At 39.7% G+C, this 18,668-nt stretch overlaps 1 protein-coding gene across 2 annotated transcripts in view; it reads left to right on the top strand.

Annotated features, from left to right (window-relative positions):
- The window catches only part of ppp1r16b (protein phosphatase 1, regulatory subunit 16B), a 235,104-nt gene that overhangs the window by 166,920 nt on the left and 49,516 nt on the right, over positions 1-18,668 (top strand). For both annotated transcript variants that reach the window (XM_061886905.1, XM_061886910.1), the window contains exon 3: positions 12,849-12,919. In XM_061886905.1, the coding sequence (XP_061742889.1) occupies positions 12,849-12,919 (71 nt within the window). The remainder of the gene's footprint in view (positions 1-12,848; positions 12,920-18,668) is intronic.

Below are 18,668 nucleotides of genomic sequence, written 5' to 3'. Positions count from 1 at the left end.
TCTATTGTTGAGATGTCCTCGGGGGATGTTTTCAGAACAGCCTGCTCCTGTTGTTGCACCGTCAAGGCCATTCGAGGGAGTCAAATCGTAGATTAGGATTTTTGTTTTTCCGCGAGCAGACATTACAATGGCTTGTCTGTTCTATTCGTCCATGCTGGCTCTCATATCCCAATTTTTCACTTTCAACAAGCTCCTCCATGATGTGATCCATCTTGCAATTCAGTTCAGAAATCGCCCCAGTCTGTGATCCCACAGCCCGACCCAATGCTTCCATTGCGATGAACAGCCTTTGGGCTCCTTAAGTGGCTGCCATCATCTTACAAATTTGACGATACACCAGAGCAATGCCCAGCCCAATCAGCAGGGGCCCCGCGAGCACGGTTCCAAATGGGTAAATGTCTTCCACGTCCTCGATGGAAAGGTTGGAGAAGCTCATGATTTTCCATTTCTCCCAGGATTTTCTCACGTACCACCAAGCAATGGTTCTATCAGGGCAACCAGGCTCCCCCGAACCTCTTTTCCTCGTCAAAGATTTTGTCAATTCTTTCTCCATTAGCTTAGCACATGTTGACTCCAATGCGAACGGGCGCTCGTCTTGCAAGGTAGAAGTTTTTCTCGAGAGAAGTAATCTTCTGAGAATGCTCAGAAACCTTAGTGTCCACATGATCAATGTTTGTCTCGAGTGTAGAAATAATTGGTTTGAAGTCTTGGGAGAGGGCCTGGTGGTGTTCTTCCAGAAGGCTAGTTATAGCCGACATGCTAAACTCGCTGGCATCTCTGTCAGAGGAGTTAGGCCCAGCACTCGTGTTTCTCTCTTTCGTCGAGTTGATTGGCATTTCCAGTCGGTTGCAACCTGGGAGTAATATAATCACCCGTTCGCCAGCTCACTGGCGTAACTTATGGAGTATTAAAGAATGGAAATGTAATAAAAGGCAGGAGAGAGACTCTGCACATGTTTACTCCCATCCCTCCTAAACGTGAAGTCCTTAAGTGAGAAAATTTGCCTGCACTATTCGAGCAATCGGCATAACAAGCAAACGGACCAAGCTAGTGGCAAAACAGCGCATGGCCACTTCTAAAGTCTGGTGTATTGCTTGGATTTACATGACGTCATTTCAGGCTCAATAAAAATGTGTGGTGGTCAACCTTGCTACCTGGTGGTTGTTAGAGCACACTGCAGCTAGTCCTGGATAAATGACCCAAGTCCCACTCCTTAAAGGCCTACTCAAATGAGATTTTCTTATTTAAACGAGGATAGCAGGTCCATTCCATGTGTCATACTTGATCATTTCGCAATATTGCCATATTTCTGCTGAAAGGATTTAGTAGAGAACATCGACGATAAAGTTTGCAACTTTTGGTCGCTAATAAAAAAGCCTTACCTTTACCGCAAGTAGCAGACGGTGTGCGCGTGACGTCACGGGTTGTAGGGCTCCTCACATCCTCACATTGTTTACAATCATGGCCACCAGCAGTTGGAGCGATTCGGACCGAGAAAGCAACAATTTCCCCATTAATTTGAGCGAGGATGAAAGATTCATGGATGAGGATATTGAGAGTGAAGGACTAGAAAAAAAAGTTATTAAAAAAATGTGGGAGCGATTCAGATGTTATTCAACACATTTACTAGGATAGTTCTGGAAAATCCCCTATCTATCTATTGTGTTGCTAGTGTTTTAGTGAGATTAAATAGTACCTAAAAGTCGGAAGGGTGTGGCCACGGGTGTACTGACCGCCAGTGTCTCCATGGGAGGAGGTAATAGTCGTCGCAGCAGCTGCAGGAAGACGCAGGCTCCGCTCATAACTACGGTAAGCGCCAACTTATGACCAGAATTTTATCACCGAAACCTGCCGGTTGACATGTAGTCGGAATCCATGTTCGCTTGACCGCTCTGTTTCATAGTAAAGCTTCACCTTCGGGAATTTTAAACAAGGAAACACCGGCTGTGTTTGTGTGGCTAAAGGCTAAAAGCTTCCCACCTCCATCTTTCTACTTTGACTTCTATATTATTAATTGAACAAATTGCAAAAGATTCAGCAACACAGATGTCCAGAATACTGTGGAATTATGCAATTAAAGCAGACTACTTATAGCTTTGATCGGGCTGGAAAATAATGTCCGCTACAATCCGAGACGTCAAACGCACGCGTCATAATACCGCAACGTTTTCAATAAGACACTTCGCGGGAAATTTAAAATTGCAATTTAGTAAACTAAAAAGGCTAATTGGCATGTGTTGCAATGTTAATATTTCATCATCAAACTGCGTGGTCGGTAGTAGTGGGTTTCAGTAGGCTTTTAATGCTTCAGTCACACGCAGGGTTCTCACAGGAATGAAGCCAAAATCCACCCTGACCCAGTGTACTAATTGTAACAACCTTCAAGCTTGTTCTCCTCCTATTCCGTTACCTCATTAAACTGTTTGATCTGCTTCTTACTTGGTCAAATAGGGGACTTCCTATTCACAGCAGCCTGGACATAGATCATGTATTCGTGGAATACAGCTTATGTGTGCACAGACTATTCATTTGAGAGAGTGTCCTTCCCATAGGCTTGACTGGCTAATGGATTGAAAACTGTTGAAAACTGATTGACCGTGTCAGTGGGCAACAAAAGGTTAAAAATGAATAATTGTATTCTTATCTACTCCGCTTTCAAATATCTGTGCCATATTGATAGCAATTGTTTGTGATGGAGAAATGATCATCTACTAAAAAAAATATACATTTGTGATTAGCATCGATGGCATGTTGATGATTTCTTGCATGTCTTCTAGTAACATTGATGGCAAGGAAGCATAGCATACACTGTCGTGACTAAATCGTTGAAGTTTTTTTTAATTTGCTGCATGTCCTACATAATATTGACATGTGCTATCATGAAAAATCATATATATATATATATATACGATCATTCTTTCCTTAACACGGATCAATCGTCCTGTCCCCTTAGCAGAAAAACAGCCACAAAGCATGATGTTTCCACCCCCATGCTGGACAGTAGGTCTGGTGTTCTTGGGATGCAACTCAGTATTCTTCTTCCTCCAAACACGACGAGTTAAGTTTATACCAAAAAGTTCTATTTTGGTTTCATCTGACCACATGACATTCTCCCAATCCTCTGCTGTATTATCCATGTATCCATTTTGGTACAAACGCAACTCGTCGTGTTTGGAAGAAGAAGAATACTAAGTTGCATCCCAAGAACACCACACCTACTGTGAAGCATGGGGGTGGAAACATCGAGCTTTGGGACTGTTTTTCTGCCAAGGGGACAGGACGATTGATCCGTGTTAAGGAAAGAATGAATGGGGCCATGTATCGTGAGATTTTGAGCCAAAACCTCCTTCCATCAGTGAGAGCTTTGAATGGTTGACCAAATACTTATTTTCCACCATAATTTACAAATAAATTCTTTAAAATTCCTACAATGTGAATTCCCGGATTTTTTTTTTCACATTCTGTCTCTCACAGTTGAAGTGTACCTATGATGAAAATTACAGACCTCTGTCATCATTTTAAGTGGGAGAACTTGCACAATCGGTGGCTGACTAAATACTTTTTGCCCCACTGTATATATATGTATATATTTATGCATGTATGTGTGTATATATATATATGCTGATGATTTTAGGTTGTCCTGAAGAATTTGGAGGGAATCCTCCTTTTTCATTGTCCCATTTACTCTCTGTAAAGCACCTGTTCCATTGGAAGCGAAATAGACCCAGAGCATAATACTACCACCACCATGCTTGACGGTAGGATTGTGTTCTTGGGATTGAAGAACGTTTCTCCTCCAAACATATTGCTGGGTATTTTGGCCAAACAGCTTCATTTTTGTTTCATCTGACATCACATGGACAAAGATAAGACCTTCTAGAGGAAAGTTCTGTGGTTTAGAAGTCTTCCCTTCACAAAATTGAAGTCTATGTTCAACACTGCGGTTTTGATGAAGGTGGAGAAATTGAGGAGAGAATCTTAGTAGTTTGGACTGAAGATGAAGTGAACTTTGAATAGTTGCTCCAATCTGTAGAATATTGTTGAATTTAGATGCAATGCAGTTTAAAAATGCATGTTGAATAAAGGCACTGAATAAAAACACTATTAACTACAAAAGCAACATATTACTGCAGTATCCTACAGGTTGTTGTGATTATGCTTGCTATCAAAATTGTAAACAAAGTTTTCGATATACTGTTCTATTCAGAGGTCTGATCTGGAAAAAATATGCAACAATTACATCATAGTCTAACCTGTAATTTACAAGAAATACTCCATCAAAACCAATTTACACAGAGAATCTTGCATCAGCAGTATGCCAGACCCATCGGCTTGTTATTTTAAAGGCCTACTGAAACCCACTACTACCGACCACGCAGTCTGACAGTTTATATATCAATGATGAAATATTAACATTGCAACACAATTAAACAGTATTCCGGACATCTGTGTTGATGAATATTTTGCAATTTGTTCAATTAATAATGGAGACGTCAAAGTAGAAAGACGGAGTTGGAAAGCTTTAGCCATTAGCCACACAAACACACGGTGATTCCTTGTTTAAAATTACCAGAGGTGAAGTTTTACTATGGATCAGAGCGGTCAAGCGAACATGGTTCCCGACCACTTGTCAACCAGCATGTTTTGGTGAGAAAATTGTGGTAAAAAGTCGCCTCTTACCGGAGATCAGCTGAGCTTGCGCCGTCCATGCAGCTGCCATCGACTTCCCTCAGAGACTGGCCTCAAGACACCTGTGGACACAGGGACTCTCAGGTACTATTTAATCTCACTAAAACACTAGCAACACAATAGAAAGATAAGGGATTTCCCAGAATTATCCTAGTAAATGTGTCTAAAAACATCTGAATCCGTCCCAATGCAATCACCTTTTTTTTTTTTTATACTTTATTTAAAAATATATATATATATTCTAGTCCTTCGCTATCAATATCATCATCCACGAATCTTTCATTCTCGCACAAATTAATGGGGAAATTGTCGTTTTCTCAGTCCGAATAGCTCTTGCTGCTGGAGGCTCCCATTATAAACAATTTGAGGACGTGAGGAGCCCTCACCCTTGTGACATAATCGTCTGTGAATTCCGGTAAAGGAAAGGCTATTTCATAAGTGACCAAAAGTTGCGAACTTTATCGTCGATGTTCTCTACTAAATCCTTTCAGCAAAAATATGGCAATATCGCGAAATTATCAAGTATGACGCATAGAATGGACCTGCTATCCCCGTTTAAATAAGATAATCTCATTTCAGTAGGCCTTTAACAGTCCGTCAGGATCTTGGCTTTGAAGAAAGTGGGCCACGTTCACAAAAATCTGCCGTAGACAGGAGTATGTTAGATTGGCAGCAATAAGTGCCACACCACAAGCACTTACTACACGAGAGATAGAAGAAACATCTGCTACTAACCCAAAATTAATGGATGTACGCAATGCACCAAGCGGATGTTTTGATCATTGTAAACCATATGCACCGATCGTCAATGAGTTGTGTGTGATAGGATACATCGTGCTAGGAAGAACACACATAGTGTTAGAGAAGAGACTGCAAGGTCGATGAAGGACCCAAATGTCCAATTGTTGGAGAAACACTGCAAGGTATGTCATGGGTGTCAAATTGTAGCTTGGGGCCTACAAGTCTACCAGATGGTCCCTGGCAAGATAGAATAGAATAGAATAAAAAGTACTTTATTGATCCCTGGGGGAAATTCAGCACCACAGTTCGCTCACAATAACCAATAATAATAATAAGTAATATATGACATATTTTATATATATATTATATAATATATGAATAATATAAATATATTCTACATTTAAGTGCAGTCAAGAAGGAACATATGCATTATACAGTCTGATGGCTGTCGGTATGAAGGACCTCCTGTGTCGTTCCGTGTTACATTTAGGGAGTCTGAGCCTTCCACTGAACGTGCTCATTCTCTCCGCAAGGTCAGAGTGTAGTGGGTGGGAGGTGTTGTCCATGATGGAAAGGAGTTTTGCTCGACTTCTCCTCTCTGACACCTCCGCCAGAGTCCAGCTCCACTCCCACCACGTTACTGGCCTTGTCTACCAACTTGTCCAGTCTGTTTGCGTCCCTCACTCTTAGCCCGCTGCCCCAGCAAGCCACGGCATAAAAGAAAGCGCTCGCCACGGCATAAAAGAAAGCGCTCGCCACCACCGACTCGTAGAACATCTTCAACATATTTGTACAGACGTTGAAGGATCCTAGCCTCCTGAGGAAGTAGAGGCGGCTCTGTCCCTTCTTGTAGAGGGCCTCAGCGTGTTCTGACCCATTCAGCTTGTTATCGATGTGTACTCCGAGGTATTTATAATCCTCAACCATGTCCACATCAACCCCCCTGATGGAAACAGGGGTTGCCGGTGTACTCCTCCTCCTTCCAAGGTCCACACCAGTGCCCTGTATTCCTCATCATTACCAGCCTCAATACACCCCACTATCGTAGAGTCATCAGAAAACTTCTGAAGGTGGCAGGACTCTGATTGATAGTGGAAATCGGTGGTGTAAATGGTGAAGAGGAAAGGGGAGAGGACTGTACCCTGCGGGGCCCTGGTGTTGCTGACCAGCCTGTCCGACACACAGTCCTGCAGTCGAACGTACTGTGGTCTGTCAGTCGGGTAATCTACAACCCAGGACACCAAGGGGGCCTCCACCTGCATATTCTCAAACTTCACAGCCAGTAGCCCAGGCCGTGTAGAATTGAAAGCACTGGAGAAGTCAAAAAACATGACCCTCACACTGCTTGCAGGCTTGTCCAGGTGGGTGTGGGCTCAGTTCAGCAGGTAGATGACTGCGTCCTCCACTCCCAGTTGTGGCTGGTAGGCGAGTTGGAGTGGGTCCAGGTGGGGCTTGACTGTAGGGCGGAGTTGTTCCAGGACCAACCTCTCCATGGTCCTCATGATATGGGAGGTTAGCGCCACCGGCCTGTAGTCCTTTTATATAGATATAGCCATAGATCTGCTTGGACCATTGCCGACTAACCACTCCATACTTGTGGTGGTGGATTACTACAGTCGTTACTAAGAGTCTGACATCATGACTGTCACAACGACAGAAAATGTAATTGACAGTCTGTTGGACTAGCAGTTTCTTGCAGATCAGACCAAGAACCCCAATTCAAGTCTGAATTTCTCACTGGCACTCATCCAGGGCGGACGCTCCCCTTTCCTCTCCCGTATCTCTCCTGCTTGCTTCTTTGTCTTGTCTTAACTTTCTTGTTGCCTATTTTTTCACTGCTCTCCAAATCTAAACATTGAAACTAATTAACTGGCCTCAACAAAATTGACAAGATCTTGGTTTTGGGGGAACCTGCTTGTCGTGACGGAGCGGTTGTTGCTGGACACACCACGGACTCTTGGGGGAAGGAGTGCCGCGTGTGTGACGACCCTTCTAGTCGAAGACATGAAGATATCTACCTATTGGGAATTATGACAACCGGACATCTACTGATTGGAGTAAGCCTTGCTCGGGTTTGTTGACTAATTGGAAGTTACTGCCAGTCTTCAAAGTACCCCAAAGCTGCCACAAATGATTGGAGGATGCGGGAAGAACTGTGGACACTCTTGTGATTTAGATAAGATTGGACTGTCTGCCCCACAGGATGAATTTTGAGGACCAGTCATAGACAATTTAGAGTGAAAAGCCAATTTTATTTTCACTCGCATACAAAACATTCTAACTTGGATTGATTCCTTGGCTTGGAGACTCTCCCGAAGTACAGTGTAGCAAAGACACAACAAACTCCCTTCTTGTCAGTCATGGACACACATCCGTTGTTGTTGACCTTGGACTAGCGACTGCACGACATCAAGGCCGCAGAATTACACACACACATGCATCCACGAAAATTTACAGCACACACAATACATAAACATTCCCCACCCTCCATTCAATGCCCTTAATGCGAATCCCTTAGGGGTGATGGACGGACGGGCAGCGCCTGAAGAGCTGCAGCCTGCCATGGTGGCCCCCACTCCCTCCCCTCTGTTGCGAGATATCGTGAGATGTACGTTGTAATATGTTTGTGTATTTGCTATGGAGGGTTTTTCCCACTCAAGTATTTTTTTACTCAACCTCCCCCAGTGTTTACCCTTTTCCCTTTCTGTTACGGGGAACCTTGTGGTGACTTATCAGCGTCCCTGTTTTGTAACTCTGTACACTGTTTTTTTGTCTCATCTTGAACGGGTTTGTGCTGAAAACAAAGTTTTGTTTTACTTGTGCAATGACAATAAAGACCTACCTACCTACCTACTGAATTATTCAGGGAATATTGTGAGACAAATGTGACCATACACGTAAAGACAATGCCTAAGTGTGCTCAAGCGAAGCTCTGGACTGGAAACGGGAACTAAGAAAGTATGTCACGGTGTACCGGAGCTTAGAACATGCGACCAACGGGAAAAGCCCAGCGGAGCTGCTCTTCAACCGGAAGATGAAAGGAAAATTACCAGAGGCACATGACACACAGGAGGTGACACCGTGGACTGAGAACAGTGCACTTGATGTGGACACACACACACGCACGCACGCACGCACGCACGCACACACGCACGCACGCACACACACACACACACACACACACACACACACACACACAAACAAACTGATGTCAATCACCCACCACAACAGCATTCAGGGGTCAGAGATGTTCTGGGGCAGACCTCAAAGGGTTACAATACCCTCTGAAAGACTCAGTGATTTTGTTCTGAACTGAATTGCACATTGATAAAAAAAAGATAAATGTGGAATGTTTGTTTAAGTTGCCATTGTTTATGCATGATGTTATTACAGCGGTTGTGTAAGGCATTGTTTTTTAACTTTTTTTAAGCCAAGGCACATTTTTTTCATAAAAAAAATACGGAGGCACACCACAAGCAGAAAAGGTTAAAAAACAAAACTCCACCAGGTTGTCGTGCCTTATTTCGAGTTTGTTGTTGTTTCCCAGTGTGTAGGGCTTTAGTCTTGCGCTGTTATTTTGGTGACCCTTCCTGTTTTGTTGGTGTTTACCCGTAGCAGTGTCACACCTTCCTTTGAGTTATTTTCCCTGCACCTGCTTTTTTTTGCAATCAAGACTATTTAAATTTTGCGTACGCTATTATTGTTTGTGGGGACATTGTTGATTGCCATGTCATGTATGGATGTCCTTTGTGGACGCCTTCTGCTGCTCCACTCGCTGTAAGTTTTTACTGTCGTCCAGCATTCCGTTTTATTTACTTTGTAGCCAGTTCATTTATCATTTTGTTTTGCTTAGCCATCCCTATGCTTCAGTGCCTTTTCCTAGCGGGACTTGCCTTTTGTTCATTTTTGGTTTAAGCGTTACATACACAGGATATGAGGACATGTGTTGAGTGGTAGACACCCAGAAGTGGAAGAAGTAAGAGCGGGAATAGACGATAAGCTTTCTTGGTGTATTATTACGTTTAGAGCGCACTAACTAATAAGTGACGACACAACACATCTCCACATCATTCTCAGCACTTGAGAGCGATGCACAGAGTGAACCCTCCTGCACCCTGTTTGAACGTGAGAGAGGAAGAAAAACAAACACACATGGACATGACAATTATTCGATGTCAATATATCCACTTATCATTCGATGAACTGATTTATTGACTAACACCCAGGCCCATCTAGTATAATAATTGCCAAAGTAAACTTAAATAGCTAGCATACTGTTATTGAGATTTTTACATGCAGAATCACTCCTGATTTCAAAAATTAAGGAAATCTGAATATGTGTATTATGTTCCACCATTTATTATCTTGCCTCTTTCATTAACATCATAGGCACCGATCTACATTTCTGCCAGTGGGTGCTCGGTGTGTGTGTATTAGTGTTGTCCAGATACTAATATTTTGGTAGCGGTACCTAAAGTTTTTCGGTACTTTTCTAAAATAAAGGGGACAACAACATTTTTTATTATTGGCGCTTATTTTAACAAAAAAATATTCCGGTACATTTAACATATGTTTGTTATTACAATAAGATGGTGAACACATTAGACAACTTTTCTTTTAGTAGTAAGTAAATAAATAAAGACTCCTAATTAGTCTGCTGATGTAACGCAGTAACATATTGCGTCGACATTATGAGGGACAAACTGTAAAAATTAATTATTAATCTACTTGTTCATTTATTGTTACTATATGCTTACTTCATGTTTTAACATGTTCTATTTACACCTCTATTTATTCTTCTCTTTTTTGATACTTTACATTAGTTTTGGATAATACCACACATTTGGGTATCAATCCGATACCAAGTAGTTGCAGGATCATACATTGGTCATATTCAAAGTCCTCGTGTCCAGGGACATATTTACTGAGTTGATAAACATAATATACATTTTTAAAAACGAAAGAAGATTTTGAGATTTTTAAGGGGACCATTATCACAATTTCTGAAGAGTTAAAACCAATAAAAATCAGTTCCCAGTGGCTTATTTTATTTTTCAAAATTTTTCTCTAAATTTTACCCATCACGCAATATCCCGAAAAACGGTTTCAAAGTGCCTGATTTAACCGTCGTTATATCCACTCGTCTATTGTCCTATGACGTCACAGCGTGACCACACAGAAACAAACATGGCGGATAGCACAGAAAGGTATAGCGATATTAGCTCGGATTCAGACTCGGATTTCAGCGCCGTAAGCGATTCAACAGATTACACATGTATTGAAACGGATGGTTGGAGTGTGGAGGCAGGTACCGAAAACGAAATTAAAAAAGAAACAGAAGCTTTTGAGCCATATCACGACAGACAGCGGCACAGCGACGAATTCGGCGATCGCCTTCTAACCAACAATTAGTATATGTTTGTTTGGCATTAAATGTGGGTGCAGGGAAAGGCTGGATGCAAATATAGCTACAGATGAGGCATAATGATGCAATATGTACATACAGCTAGCCTAAATAGCATGTTAGCATTGATTAGCTTGCAGTCATGCCGTGACCAGATATGTCTGATTAGCACACTCCACACAAGTCAATAACATCAACAAAACTCACCTTTGTGATTTCGTTGACTTTTTCGTTGAAAATGCATCTGCTTTGAGTGTCGCAGGATATCCACACATTCTTGCCATCCCTGTCGTAGCATAGATGTCGTCGGTACAGTGTGCAGAACAAACGAGGGACTTTTGCATCTTTTGACCACTGGTGCAACTTGAATCGAATCCGTCTCTGTTCGTGTTGTTACACCCTCCGACAACACACCGACGAGGCATGATGTCTCCAAGGTACCAGAAAACAGTCGAAAAAACGGAAAATAACAGAGCTGATTTGAATAGGTGTGTTTAATGTGTTTGAGAAAATGGCGGGTCGCTTCACGATGTAACGTCACGGGTGAAAGGTCATTGCTCCGACAGGCGAACAATTGAAAGGCGTTTAAATCGCAAAATTTACCCTCTTAGAGTTCGGAAATCGGTTAAAAAAACATATGGTCTTTTTTTCTGCAACATCCAGGTATATATTGATGCTTACATAGGTCTGGTGATAATGTTCCCCTTTAAAAATATTGATGTAATCATAGTAGTATCAACTAGATACCCTATTGTACGTGGTATCATTACAGAGGATGTTATGTGTATATCCACCAATGGCTTTTGTTTATATTGTAGCGTCCTGGAAGAGTTGGTGCTGCAGGAATTTCTGTGAATTTGTTCTGTAGTGTTTATGTGGTGCAAATATTCTTCCAAAATGTATTTGTCGTTGTTGTTTAGTGTGGTTTTACTATATAGCACATGTTTATGACAGTGTTGTTTAGTGTGGTTTCACTATATAGCACATGTTTATGACAGTGTTGTTTAGTGTGGTTTCACTATATGGCACATGTTTATGACAGTGCGGTTTCACTATATGGCACATGTTTATGACAGTGTTGTTTAGTGCGGTTTCACTATATGGCACATGTATATGACAGTGTGGTTTACTGTGGTTTCACTATATGGCACACGTTTATGACAGTGTTGTTTAATGTGGTTTCACTATATGGCACATGTTTATGACAGTGTTGTTTAGTGTGGTTTCACTATATGGCACATGTTTATGACAATGTTGTTTAGTGTGGTTTCACTATAGAGCACATGTTTATGACCAAGTTGTTTAGTGTGGTTTCACTATATGGCACATGTTTATGACAGTGTTGTTTAGTGTGGTTTCACTATATGGCACACGTTTATGACAGTGTTGTTTAATGTGGTTTCACTATATGGCACATGTTTATGACAATGTTGTTTAGTGGGGTTTCACTATATGGCACATGTTTACGACAGTGTTGTTTAGTGTGGTTTCACTATATGGCACATGTTTATGAAAATGTTATTTAGTGTGGTTTCACTATATGGCACATGTTTATGACAATGTTGTTTAGTGGGGTTTCACTATATGGCACATGTTTATGACAGTGTTGGCATTGTTTATACTGCCACCCTTAGTGTGACATGTATGGCTGTTGAGTAAGTATGCCTTTTATTTGCTTGTGGGCAGTGTGTTCTAGGTCAAGATGATTATGTCCTTAGTTTGTTAAAGGGCACATTATAATCTAGGTTAGGCTTTGTTAATTAAATATATGATTAGTGACTTTTGAATGATGTAAAACGACTAAATGCGCCACAAAATTAACAACGTCCAGATTGATTATTCAACAATTGTTGTAAAGATTGAAAGTTGCCATCAATCCCATGTGGGTCCTTCGGGGCCCCTATGATAAGAATATTCCAGGTTTAAGGTGCACCATACTTAAATATCCCGTGTTCAAACAGCAATCTTTCCTTGCTTTTTAGTCACCTGTCTCTCTGTGTTTTTTTCCCACCAGTGCGCTATTTGCTGAAGAACAACGTGAGCCCAGACCTCTGCAACGAAGACGGCCTCACCGCACTGCATCAGGTGATCTGCTTCTTTGCTTTGTTGTCACAGCAGTCATGATTTCTGCCAATCCTGGATGTTCTATCTCTGTAGCTTTGTGAGTTGACTTTTCCCACACAAGACATTATACAGTGGGGCAAAAAAGTATTTAGTCAGCCACCGATCTCCCACTTAAAATGATGCCAGAGGTCTTTAATTTTCATCATAGGAACACTTCAACTGTGAGACATAATGTGAAAAAAAAATCCAAGGAATTCACATTTTAGGAATTTTAAAGAATTTATTTGTAAATTATGGTGGAAAATAAGTATTTGGTCAACCATTCAAAGCTCTCACATGATGGAAGGAGGTTTTGGCTCAAAATCTCACGATACATGGCCCCATTCATTCTTTCCTTAACACGGATCAATCGTCCTGTCCCCTTAGCAGAAAAACAGCCCCAAAGCATGATGTTTCCACCCCCATGCTTCACAGTAGTTATGGTGTTCTTGGGATGCAACTCAGTATTCTTCTTCCTCCAAACACGACAAGTTGAGTTTATACCAAAATGGATACATGGATGATGATACAGCGGAGGATTGGGAGAATGTCATGTGGTCGGATGAAACCAAAATAGAACTTTTTGGCATGAACTCAACTCGTCGAGTTTATCTACAGTGTGCCTTATAATTCGGTGTGCCTTATGGGCTGAACAAACGGCCCAACTAAAATTGAACATACACACACTTTCAATGACGATATTTACTAATATTATACAATATCTTAACAATGTACAGTAATATTAATACTATACAATACATTGTCAATATACAATTTAATAATATATAAGTTAGGTGTATAATAATTGTTTTGGAATCAAATGGTCAGGGTGCCCAAAAAGTTCCAACTCTGTTGTGGTAGTGAGCCAATCATCACTTCAAACCTCCCCGAAAGGTTCAGTGAACTTAAAAAGAGCTATGATTTAAAATGGGACCTGAAACAAATTAAATGACAGTGGGGTTGGAATAGGCTCTTCTCACAATGGCAGGTAGATGGTTCATGTGGTGTAGTGCAGGGTCATGAAATAAATCACAGTCATGTCAATGAATATGTTCCCTATATATATAGTGTGTGTGTAGGTGTGTGTGTGTGTGTTCTTGTATTTCTACCCTTCTTGAGACATGAAGAAGAAAAGTTACCTTTCATATGAGGAGCTGTGAAGAAGTGATGACATAAATCATGGTCCCAATAACATTGCATCTAATAGACAATGTCTCATTTGCAACCCTGCTGGTGACATCTCTGAAAATGACTGTGGTCCCAAAAAAGAAGGACATTTTCACATTGACTGTGTGTCACTTTTAAAAGTGCTCCCCTTCTGGTCAACATATGAAATAACAAGTGTGTGGAAGAAATTGAAATGTGCCCCCTTTGGCCAAAATTAATATAAAAAAAATTAAATCAATATCTATATATAGACATACTGTAATAACTTGTAAAATAAATAATGAAGATTAAAAAACAATTACAAAGAAAAACTTAACTAAAATCAGTCTTTCTCACAATGTGTCGACTTTTTTCTTATAACATTGGGAACAATTTCTAATACTCTTTCTGTTTCTGTAATATTGCAAAATGTTCTTGTAAAAATTTTACTTTTTTATGTTAAATTATTACTTTTTAATGCAAAATGCTGACATTTGTCATATATAATTCCGACTTTTATCACAATATTGACAATTTTCTTGTTGTTCTTGTAACATAGTGAATTTTTTTTAGTAAGTTATGATCTTTGTCATCATTTTGCCAAGTAATATTCCGATTATTATTATAATATTGCCAAAATCTCAAAGTTTTATTATAAAATTGTGACTTTTGTCAAATAAAATTACAACTCTTTTCATAAAATTTGAATTTTTTTAAGCTTTTCTATTAAAATTCCCACTTTTATCATAATATTTCACAAATGTTCAGTTTATCTTGTAAAATTTTGACCTTCATCGAGTAAAATTACGACTTTTATTCTGACACTGCCAAAATTATAAGTTTTTCTTGTGAAATTCCAACTAATTTTTCACAACAAGCTATTTTATATTTACATAGTATGTATATATTATAAATGTTGCAAATGCACATCTTTATATATGTATAAAAGTGGTGGTCCTAAAGAGTTAGGCTTTTTCTCAGGTCTCAGGAAGGTAACAAATACAAGAATATGTGTCAGTGTGCATATGTGTGTGTGTGTGTGTGTGTGTGTGTGTGTGTGTGTGTGTGTGTGTGTGTGTGTGTGTGTGTGTGTGTGTATTCTAATATTGCTACCCTTCTTGAGACATGAATAAGGAAAAGTATCTTCCAGGAGGTGTGAACAAGTGATAACATAAATCATGGTCCCAATAACATTGCATTTATAGACAATGTCTCATTTGCACCCCTTGTGGTTAAAATGAGGGTGGTCCTTAAAACTAAAGATTTTTTAAATTGACTGTGTGTCGGTTTTAAAAGTGCTCCCCCTCTGGTCAACATATGAAATAAGTGTGTATAAAAATTGGAAATGGGCACCCTTTGGCCACAATTAACTAAAATAAATAAATAAATATACATAGAGAGACATACTGTAATAACTTGAAGTAAATAATGAAAATAAAAACAATTACAAACAAAAAATTTTAAAAAATAACTAAAAGCTGCCTTTTTCTCACAACTTCTTTCTTATAAACTTGGGAAATAGTTCTCATATTCTTTCTGTTTCTGTAAAATTGCAATATTTCCCCCTAAAATTGTTTTTTTTTTCATTTAAAATTATTACTTTTTAATGCAAAATGGTGACATTCGTCATATACAGTTCTGACTTTTATCACAATATTGCCAATGTTTGTATTTTTCTTGTAAAATAGTGACATTCTTTGAGTAAAATTCCGATTATTATGATAGCATTCCAAACATTTCAAAGTTTTCTTATAAAATTTAGAATTTATTCGAGTAAAATAAAAAATATTTTCATAAAATTGCTAAAACCTTAAGCTTTTCTTGTAAAATTGTGACTGTTTTTGATTAAAATTCCAGATTTTATCATTATATTGCACAAATGTTCAGGTTTTTTTGTAAAATTATGACCTGTGTAGAGTAAAATTACGACTTTTATTATAATACTGCCAAAATTCCAAGTGTTTCCTGTGAAATTGTGACCTTTTTCTTGTGAAATTCCAACTCATTTTTCACAACAAGGTTTTTTATATTTGCATAGTATGTATATATTATTGATGTTGTAAATACACATCTCTACAGTTGTGATCAAAATTATTCAACCCCCACACAATTTTGGTGTTTTAGCAAGTTGGACTTTTATTCCGTATTTTGTTTATAGTCATATCAAATAAAGATGTGTCAAATAGACAAATGCAACTTAAATTGTAACACTATTTTACAAAATACCAAAAAAGGAAATTTTTCTTAATATCTCATTGACAAAATGATTCAACCCCCTAGTTACATGCATCTTTAGTACTTAGTAGAACACCCGTTGGCAGTAATTACATCCTTCAAACGTGATACATAACCGGACACAAGCTTCTTGCAACGATCTACAGGTATTTTAGCCCATTCCTCTTGGGCAAAGGCCTCCAGTTCATTCATATTCTTGGGCTTGCGTGCTGCAACTGCCTTCTTCAAGTCCCACCACAGGTTTTCTATAGGATTTAGGTCTGGCAACTGTGAAGGCCACTATAGAGTCTTCCAGCCCTTTTTCTGCAACCATTCTGATGTTGATTTGGAGGTATGCTTGGGATCGTTGTCCTGTTGGAAGGTCCAACGTCTCCCAAGCCTCAGCTTCGTCACTGACTTCATGACATTTGCAGCTAATATATCCTGGTAGGAAATAGAATTCATAATGCCTTAAACACTCTGGAGATTCCCGGTACCTGAGGCAGAGAAACAGCCCCAGAGCATGATTGCCCCCCCACCATGCTTAACAGTGGGCAAGGTGTTCTTCTCTTTGTAAACTTCATTTTTTCTCCTTCAAACATAACGTTGATTCATTGGCCCAAAGAGTTCCAGTTTTGACTCATCACTCCATAGAACAGTTTCCCAAAACCTTTGGGGTTTGTCCAGATGATTTTTGGCATACTGGAGTCTATTTTTCTTGTGCCTGGTAGTCAGAAGTGGGGTGCGCCTGGGAGTACTGGCATGGAGGCCTTCATCTCGTAGTGCGCGCCTTATTGTCTGGGACGAAACCTGCATTCCCCCCTCTGCAATGTCCTGTTGTAGTTCCTCAGCTGTTACCCGGGGGTATTTCACCACTGTACGCTTCAAATACCGGACAGCAGTTGCACACAGCATCCTCTTTCTACCACGCCCGGGTAGTGTTTCCACAGTGCCTTTAGCTTTAAACTTGCGAATGATGCTCCCAACTGTGTCTCTTGGAATGTGTAATGTCTTTGCTATTTTCTTATATCCATATCCTTTCTTATGAAGAGAAATGACCTCCTCTCTTGACTTCTTTGACCACTCCCTGAACTTCACCATGTTGCAAATACACCATTGATAATCTACAAGAAGCTGAGCATCACAGTCTTTTTCAATCAGTTTAATTGTTGTTCGTTATGGTTCTAATCACATCTACAGGTGTTTTCAACACCTGATTGAACAGACCTTATTCAAATTCTGTTCTTAAGAGTTATGATTTTCAAGAGGTTAAATAATTTTGTCAATGAGATATTAAGAGAAATGACACTGTTTGGTATGTTAAAAAATATAATGTTGTAATTCAAGTTGCATTTGTCTATTTAATGCATCTTTATTTAATATGACTATAAACAAAATTCAGAATAAATGTCCTACTTGCTAAAACACCAAAATTGTGGGGGGGTTGAATAATTTGGATCACAACTGTATATATCTAAAAAGGGTGGTACTAAAGAGGTAGGCATTTTTCAGAGAGGTCTTAAGAACGTAACAAATACAGGAGGGTGTGTGTGTGTGTGTGTGTGTGTGTGTGTGTGTGTGTGTGTGTGTGTGTGTGTGTGTGTGTGTGTGCGTGTGTGTGTGTGTGTGTGTGTGTGTGTGTGTGTGTGTGTGTGTGTGTGTGTGTGTGTGTGTGTGTGTGTTTAAGACCAGCTGAGATTGATGTGACATCTTATTTAAAAAGAGATCACCACCATCACCTTTCATTTCAAAATCTACGTTGCTTTCCATCTGTCTTTAATGGGTTGATAAAACAAAGAAATGTTTGTATGACTTACACATATATGACTTCTTTACAGCCACAGCCATGTTTGTTTGTGTTTACGTTCACAACTGGTCCAGTCTTGAAGACAACTGATGGATCCAAATATAAAATGACGACGCCAACATTTAAGGCCCAAATGTCACTGCTATGATGTGTTCTGTTTTTTTGGGGGTTTTTTTGGCAGCCCCCGGTTTTCTAAAGCAGCAATCATAGACTTTAACTTCTCTCTGCTCATGTGGCTGTCTCTCAGCAGGACATCAATGTTTTATATCGATTGAAATTGATTCTAATTTATAATATTTATGACCTATTAAAAGTAAGGACCAGGAGAAAAATATATTAAATGTAAAAATATTTATTCAACATGTAACACAGAACCTTCCTCCAGAAGGTCTTATCTTTGTCCATGTGATGTCAGATGAAACAAAAATGGAACTGTTTGGACACAATACCCAGCAATATGTTTGGAGGAGAAAAGATGAGGGCTTCGATCCCAGAAACACCAACCCTACCGTCAAGCATGGTGCTAGTAGTATTATGCTCTGGGCCTGTTTTGCTGCCAATGGA

Source organism: Nerophis ophidion, linkage group LG02, assembly GCF_033978795.1.
Source record: "Nerophis ophidion isolate RoL-2023_Sa linkage group LG02, RoL_Noph_v1.0, whole genome shotgun sequence".
NCBI classification, from domain to species: domain Eukaryota; kingdom Metazoa; phylum Chordata; class Actinopteri; order Syngnathiformes; family Syngnathidae; genus Nerophis; species Nerophis ophidion.
Note: the sequence above shows the minus strand (reverse complement) of the source record. Positions and strands in the feature narration are given on the sequence as shown.